Below are 9,050 nucleotides of genomic sequence, written 5' to 3'. Positions count from 1 at the left end.
TATCCAGCACAAAATGCGTATATGCACGCTCTGAGGTCCATCAGTTTCTAAAATATGAATGCACATAAAATTGTTAGATTTTACCGATGGAAATACATACAATAACATTAACCATGATAAAGTATAGAAATTCATGGATGTGAAGTTAGCAGCCGGTTCGTTATAAATTTGATATTCGATATTTAAATTCAGTTAAAAATCATTAAAAAAAAAAATTTGATAACATTATTAGCATGATTTTCTTAGTTAAATGAAGTGAAAAAATACGTAGGAAATCTTTTAATGACCCTTCCAGTTGTCTGAACTCACGTTGTCCTCGAGTATAAACTCTTCTAAATGCTAATAATGTAGTACCGGAGTTACCGGAGTTACATATTTGTTTTCATGTAATATAGATGCTTATAGATAACAATCTGAAATTATATATCTAAAACTTCTTAAAACAAAAACAAAAACCAATCACTTTACAAACATGAAGAAATATAAATACAAGTATAAATATACACAGTCCGCCAAAAGTTAAGCACCACCTATTTGTATTGCATGGAATTTTTTTCCAATTTAAAACATCAATTATTCCTCGAAAAAAAAACGTTCATGTAGCAATTTTGCTAACATATACCATAAACAAACCACAAATATAGTGTTGGTCACTTATGAAGGTTCGATGGCTTTAGGTTTTACGTTCATAGAAATAGTGTAAATTACACAAATCAGAAATAGTTGGCTAGAAGTACCTTGTTCTGTCCCGCCGTATTGTTTGTGCCTGTTCCAAGCCAGAGACATCTGGGGTTTATAAGTCTGGTCAAATTCAAGTTTATTTCTATGTTTCGGTGTTGATAGTGTAACGACCATTTTCGTTGAACTAGTACACATTTTTGTAAAGAGGCCAACTGAAGCCAGCCCTCGTGTGCGGTTTTTTCTCTCTCGCTGTGATGAATACCCATTCGTGGTCATATGCTTTATCTGCTCTTTGGTCAGACTGTTGTGTCTTTTACACATTCCCCATTTCCATTCTTGATCTAATTATTTTGTTAGACAGGAAATGTTTTGGTATTTTTTTTGTAGGTTCAAGGATAAAAAAAAGAACTCATTTCATATATGGACCTCTAGTTTATGCAGACATTCGAAGATATCTATTTTACTAGACTTCAAATAATATTCATAATTAAACATATTTCATCTCTTTCGTTCAAGTCCTTTATTGATAGCTTTAGTGAAATCTCTATATTTTTTACCCTTTTAGTTGTGTTGCTTCAGTTTACATTATTTCACTAATCTCACAATCAATTTTGAATAGATCAGTTCTTGCATTGGTTGTATGTTTATGAAGCATTAACCTTGTTTTAGTTTCATTTTAAATAATGTCAAAAGACGCAACCTACAAAATGTAAATGTTTGCAGAAGACCAATTAGTTCCTTTTTATAATTGATAAGGAAAACGCAGACCTCGAAGAAGACACCCACTTACATGTACTTGCCTGTTATCAAACATAAACATGAAACTTACTTTAATCATAATAATTGTTCATAGTTTCTTACAACACGTTATCGAACGGAAGTCATCTCATGAATCTTTTTGAAGGTTTTACCAAGAAGGAGTACTTAAAAGTTTGTTGTAGACTTAAACATTAAAGGAGTATTTCGATAAGGTCCTAAAATAGCCCCGTTTTCTTGCGTAAATTTAAAATTCGGATTTATCGACCAATATCACGCTTAATTATAGCCAATACATTGACTAGCTAGGATATCAACCATTTTGTTAAAAATTTTACGTTTCTGCGTTTCATTATGACGTCACAAATTGTACTATTATTGTTTTTTCACGAAAAAATCAATGAAAATGGGTGAATTTCCATAAATCATTGGACAGGAAACATAGAGCACATACGTCGACAACAAAGATCTTTTAAAAAAATGCTGGTGAAAACATTTCACATGCCTTATTTGAATCTTAAGCTTGTCGACGCCTGCGCTCTATGTTTCCTGGTCCTTTATTTGGTTTAAATCTAGCTGGTATTGTCAAATTTCACCAAAATCCCTTATCTTGACTTTTTTGGGATGTAAAAATCAACGTGTTGGAATTAAACTTTGACAAAAACAGTTCTGTTTAAATTTCTTACATGTCTGTAAGGCAACTTTAAGCATTTATTATCTTGAAACAATGAACTTTATAATTGGGGCCAAATATGGCCCTTACCGAACTTACTACTTTGGTATTAAAATTGCATAGATGATATCATAGGGAACATGTGTAATAAGTTCCAAGTTGATTGAACTTCAACTTCATCAAAAACTGCCTTGACCAAGAACTTCCAACATGAAGCGGGACAGATGGACGGTACGACGGACGGACGGACGGTACATCGGAAGGGCAGACGCAAAGACAGTAAAACATAAGGCAATAAGTGGTGCATAATAGTTGTATGGACCCTTCATGGATAAACCATGTATTCCGAATTTTAGCTAAAAAGTCAAAAACAATATCAGTGAAATTATCCTGTGACGGTAACTTGGTATTTACTCGGTTTTTTTTTAATTTTTTCTTGTCCTCTAGAAAATAATATATGGTGTACTTACTTTCAGGTTTAAAAGTTGAACTGGTGAAATCCACTGAATTTCTATGTGTTGTTATGTGTTTTGTCTCATTACTTTCCATGAATATTCTGCTATTGTTTGCTGTGAAATCTTTGCTTTTTCTAACAAGTACTCTAGCTCTGAGCCTTCTTTGGGAAGTAGGTGTATAAATCATCGTGTAAGATATTGCACAGAAAACGATACACAAAAGAGAAATAAAACCTATGACCTTCCAGGTAGGTTCAGGTAGAACAGAGTTGTTAGTAAAATAATGACAATTATGGTTCCCGTATTTATTTTGAGATACCATGACGTCTTCTCTGGAATTGAAAATAATAGGTCATATATTACATTACCAGTCTGTGTGTAAATTTTTGTAGCATCAGATGTTTTAATAAATTGTATTTTGACCAGATGTTACTTTTGATAATCTTTTGAACTAAGATTTTCGATTATTTGTACGTATGTATATCTACAATAAAAATCAATGATCTATATTAACTGAAGCGGTCAAGGAAAAATAATAGATACTCGGTTTATATATTAAGAAAAAGGCATTTCATTGAATTGATTACAGCAAAATGCATTAAGTGTGTAGGTAAATATTTTAATACAAAAAATATAGTTTGTTAGTTGTCTTGCCGTGAAGTAATTATTATGTTAGGTATACAAGTACCCTTCTTTCGGGGTAGTCTAGTCCTACAGACAGATATATTGGTTATCTGCCTGACTATTCTACTCTTGAAAAAGGATAGTTTTCCTAGTAATATAAAAATGACTTCATTGTTTAAATAGTGAGCAATCTAATCAAAGATAATGCCTTTACCTACACACTCAATGCATTTTGCTGTGAAAATACTCTGGAGCAATAGAACTTACATTTGTATATGAGATGTAATCAGTTATACTTCTTTTTTTTTTAATTAAAACTCTATTTTGTATTTGTATGAAACTTGTTGATAATAACCGTCACGACATAGCACAACAGCACAATAGTGCTGAACTTGCACCTAACACCAGTCAATAAATCTATAACTATATATATTTTTAAACATTCATGTACATTGTACATTGTATTAATGTAAGGTTTATTTGGAATGACTTTTACAGCTGTTTTAATCAAATTGGGAGGATCCGCGGTGTTGACGAATGTTCACCTTTTTTACTAATAACGCAGTCCCACTAGGCCACGATTTAAAGGGCGTAGTAAAAGCATAGTGAGAGCGCACAAAGGTCGTGATAAGATCCCAATAGTCGCTGTACCATCGTAGTAAGAGCGTGCAGAAAGACTGATTCTATTCTATTCGGAGAGACTGTGCTACGATCTCACAGCGACGTAATTACGACCTTACTGCGACCATCACGTTCTCACCGCGACCCAACTACGCTTCCACTACGAGTTCATCACGTTTACACTCCGCTGTTCAAGACCATGGTGGTACGATTTTAGCATGCCATTCCCGCCCTCATTGCGCTCTTCTTACGACCTGACTACGTTCATACTACGACCATTCTCATTGTCATTATCACATACAATATATTAAAGGACAAGGTACAATAAGGGCCATTTTTGGCCCCCTCTCCAAATGAATTGAATTTTATAATTTTAATAGACTATATGTAGAAGCTTAAAAAAATGACAATTTTTTTTTGTAATTATCATTTGTTGGTTGTCTAGCAACCAATTTAAATTCTGCTATTTATGCACTATTTTTAACCATATTCATTAAAACGTGTGTCTTTTTTATATGAATAGAAATGTATCATTGTACAATACATATATAGAAATATCAAACTATAATGTCTCATTCATCTGAATTATTAAGTACTAGTATTTATCATATCTTAGCCATCAGAATGACCCTTAGCAACAGCACTGTATACTAAGCAACCACAGCCTTTAATATATCTTCAAGGTTTATGTAACACCTAATGTGTTAACCAAAGCTAGGTTTGCTAGGTCTATTGTTAGGTAATTACATGACAATTGTAAATAACTTACATTTTGTTAGCTTTTTAATGCTTAGAAACTCCCTAGCAACCGTATTCATTGCGTAGCAACGACCTTCCACTATATGATTTACGCTGAAATTGTACTTTTCTTATTTTAATTTGTCATCTATACGATATTAATATTTTGTAGATTTATCACTATCCAACTGGAATAAGCTTGTTGTTTACTAAACAAATAATCTCCCCCCCCCCCCGCACCCACCCACCCCCACCCCCACCCCCCCCCCCCAAAAAAAAAAATAAAAAAAAAAAAATAATAAAGTATTACGAAAAAGTTTTACAAAAAAGGCAAAGTTATAATGACCTTCAAGGCCTTTTTATCATTATATCAAAAGTATTATGTTAAGCCCGTGTACAATAGCAGTTAAGTAAAAAAAAAAAGAATTCATTACTGGAACTGTTGATTTATTTAATGATCAAACAATTATATAAACAATGAAATAACAGGCAGTTTTCTTTGACAAAATTACACAATGTTCTGTGAATGTTCGTGGAACCAATGAAAATCATCCTTTGTAAATAGTTGCACTGCATATAGATAAAATTGAAATGTGGAATGTGCATGTCAAAGAGACAACATCTGAATATAGAGTATAAACCGCCAATAAGTATAACTTACTAGGTTAAGTATATATTACGCAGAAATTGTAAAAAAGCATCTTAAGACATAGTGTAATATGGACAACAAAATGTACGCTGTTGGTCTGAATGAAAAACTGTCGGATGTCTGTATTAAATGTGAAGGTAATTAGATAAACCTATCATAGTGCATAATCATATATCAACCACATTCCTTATAGAAATGTATAGTATATATGTACGTAATACCACATAAACAGGGTAATCTCCAAAATGACCAAAGTCTTGTTTATCAAAGACACATAGCATCACACGTAAAGCAGCTTCAAGGAGGGAAAATTTTAACTAGATTTACTGACAAGGTGTACCAAATCTTCTATTTTAGTATAGTTGTAGTTCATTATTTAGATTTATATATTGTTTTTGTAGAGTATATAAAAAAGAAGATGTGGTATGATTGCAAATGGGACAACTATCCACAAAAGACCAAAATGACACAAACATTAACAACTATAGGTCACCGTATGGCCTTCAACAATGAGCAACGCCCATACTGCATAGTCAGCTATAAAAGGCCCCGATAAGACAATGTAAAACAATTCAAACAATGTTCAGTAAGAGCAAAAAGACTGATACCTAAGCTATGACTAAACCTCACGTGGATCTAACTTCATTGGCAATCATAACACATCTTCTTTTTTATTTATCTGACATGTGACTAAAAATGTGTACAAACATATTCTTATTCTTAATTAATGAACAGATAATCAACAGTAGAGTATGTACGTTCAGCGAGAAAGAAACGTATTCAACATTAAGATCTAAAAGAATTCCGCAAGACAAGGACAATTTTAATCGGATACTGATTTCGTTTGTTAATACAACAATGAAAAAAACCCACCCCTGTTAAATAAATTCACTATTTCTATGCATTTACATCTTAACCTCTGTCAATAAATATGAGTGTAAGAGATTCACTCCTCAATGAAACTGTCACTATCAGAATCGGAATCTGTTTCAAGTGGCACATCTTTTGCATTCAAAATTGAATCTGCATATTTACATGTGCTTGGTGTCTCTAGTTCCCACCTGCTATAACCAAGGTACCACATTGTAGATGCAATATGCGCACAACAACCAACCACCCGGGCGCCAACTTTACATGTGCAATACCAACCAGTGACGTCATCTCTACTAAATTCAATCCATAGACTGTACACTCTTGAGGACGAATGTCTGGATGTTAGTTTTACTCGTAGTAGATTTTGACGGTCACGGCAAGTCTGGAGCATGTAATTGTCATCAGAGAGATGGCTTTCTGTATATTTTGGGGCTTGCTTCAGTTGATATACTCCCATAGTAATATCTCTGATTTGTTGGAGAGTAAGTTTTGGAAAATCTAATACGTTTTCCGTGCCATTTACTTCAGAATAAATAGCTTTTTTGCGAATTAAATTATTGTCCTCAACATACTTCTGTACCTGGTTACCAAGCTGTGCTTTATCCAGCATAGTTTGGCCAATCTCTTCATTATAAAAATCATTTATCAGTGGAGCCCGGAAGCAATTAATAAATGCAGAAACAATTCTGACAAAATCTCCAATATAGGGAACAAAGTGGTTTGAAACGACTTTGTCGAGAAAACGCCACTGTTTAATTCGTCCATTGGCGCTTTCAACTACCCACCGAACTTTTGTTATAAGTCGTGAAGAATTTGCCTCCTCGGTAGTGTGCTGTTTTTGTCCCTTTTTGATGAAACAGGGCATCTCTACTTTCAAGTTCAAACTCTCAAGAAAAGCTTGAGCATCTCTGAAACCTCTGTCGACTACTAGTACGTCATCGTCCTTTATCCAATTCTTTATATCTTCAGCATTTGTTTTAAATAAATGCTTGGTAATTGAGGCATCGTTGTTGTGGCCATTGGCATAATATGGTCCAAAGACACTCAAAATGTAGCCATCAGATCCAACTATAATCATGGGCTTGACTAAAGGTAGATTTTTGTGCATACTGTAGGTTTTCTTCTGGAATGGTGGTATGAACTTTTCTGTATGTATATATATGTCCCATCTAGGATCAGAACAGCTGTCTCTTCATTGTTTCCTGTAAACAATGTTTTGGCAGTTGGAGTTGTATGACTCTGGGCAAAAACGGAATGACTCATATGGTTAAATCCTAAAAATGATGGAACAAAATTTTTAATTAGAGATTCTCGAGCTGAGTGTACGGCTCGCCGTATATTGTAGGACTTAAGGCTGAAGAGAGTTCCCAAGATTGTGTTCGATAATCCAGTGCGTAATTTCACAAGGAGAATAGCAAGACATGTTCTTATTGAGCGTACTTCAGAGTTTCTCAAGTCTGTAACATGTGTGGCGACAACGTCAAACTGTTGTTTGGTGAGTCCAGTGAGATTAACAAAATCGTCATCTAGCATAGCTATCTGGACATCGAAATTAAGTTTTCCAACATCTTTTAGCATTGACCTGGTTCTATCCAACAAGTTGTTTACATCCGTACGGTTGAAGAATGTCGACGGAGAAGTATGCTTTAATGCTTTCAGAGCCTCTTGCTTGAAGTATTTACCAACAAGATGATCAGAACAACACCTACTGTTCGTGGATATAAAGATGCCCTTGTCTATAAATGTTTGTGTCTTGGCTTCATTGGGAACAACAATAAGTTTATGCCTATTTGAATTCTGCTTCTTACAAACAATACACATACGGTGTGATTTTGTGGTAGAACATATAGGAAGTTGTATGGTTTTTGGACTAAGGACGCCTCCAGAGCTTGGTTGTTTTTTTCCATTGCTCTTATTTTTTTCTGCAACAGTCACATTGTTAACTAATTTGTTAGCCTGAATTTCTCGTTGAATTCTTGTTCTACATTTTAAGCAAATTGCGTCATGTTCATACACATGTCTTTTTAAAATTGACTCAACATAGCTCCGTAATCCAGAATTAAATATTGCTCGTCGGTTTGTCTCTTTTAAATGCATAAAATGCAACTAAAATTTCGTGGGGTAGGCATCTTCACAGCATTACCTAAAAATGAAAATGAAGGAGAAATTATTTTAATTATTTATTCAAAAATCGTTTACTCTAATTTAACCTCTATTTTTAGTTGTATTATTTATCTTCCTGTGAACCATAATGCAAAAAAAAAAAAAAAAAAGCAGATTAAAATAAAAAAGAAGACGTGATATTAAACAGAAATCAAATGTATTTATACACAAGTATGATGACGAGAATGTTATTATACAGTCGCGGTAGTTTGAATATTCAACAGATGGACAAGGCGAATGCAATATACATGTAGCTCCTCTTTTAGACCGGGTGTAATATTCTGTATAAGACTAATTTTAAAGTGTCTAGTATGCCATACGAGATTCATATTCATGCAGCATATATTTAAACAAGAAGTGACAGTCTTGGAATATTGTGATGTTTGAATGGTTGCTTTCATTGACATTAACCCAACATTAAGTTTCCCTTATATCATTATTTTTGTTCATCTTTTCAATAGCAGATCACCTTCAATGCCGAATCATTTCAATCTAACGGACACTTGTGCTTATTGTATGGTCTTGTGCCGAGAAGACCCTTGCAACCAGTTTTGTTAAATTTGTATAAAAAAAAATAAGAAAATAGTGTTGTATATATTTACCATTCCTTATGTTTCTTCATTCTTATCACTGTAAATACTGTATGTAATCCCTTATGAATGTACCTGAAATAGATATCGAAATATATGTGCAATATATAATGAGCGACTGCAAAATGATTTATCTCAATTAAACAGCCTTAAAAGGCTACATTCTCTTAACTTGTAAAATATATATAGTAAGGAGGCGTCGGCTAAAGACATGTATTTCACATTCT

The 9,050-nt window shown here is 33.6% G+C and overlaps 1 protein-coding gene across 1 annotated transcript; it reads right to left on the bottom strand.

Annotated features, from left to right (window-relative positions):
* Positions 1-7,156: 7,156 nt before the first annotated feature.
* On the bottom strand, positions 7,157-8,167 carry LOC134684686 (uncharacterized). Its single transcript, XM_063543990.1, has one exon. The coding sequence runs from the start codon at positions 8,165-8,167 to the stop codon at positions 7,157-7,159; it is 1,011 nt and encodes a 336-aa protein (XP_063400060.1).
* Between the last annotated feature and the right edge of the window lie 883 nt (positions 8,168-9,050).

Source organism: Mytilus trossulus, chromosome 9, assembly GCF_036588685.1.
Source record: "Mytilus trossulus isolate FHL-02 chromosome 9, PNRI_Mtr1.1.1.hap1, whole genome shotgun sequence".
Classification (NCBI taxonomy): domain Eukaryota; kingdom Metazoa; phylum Mollusca; class Bivalvia; order Mytilida; family Mytilidae; genus Mytilus; species Mytilus trossulus.
This window is presented reverse-complemented; position numbering and strand designations above follow the sequence as displayed.

Coding starts and splice junctions, on each gene's coding strand:
- LOC134684686 (XM_063543990.1), bottom strand. CDS start 8,167: ATGCATTTAAAAGAGACAAACCGACGAGCAATATTTAATTCTGGATTA.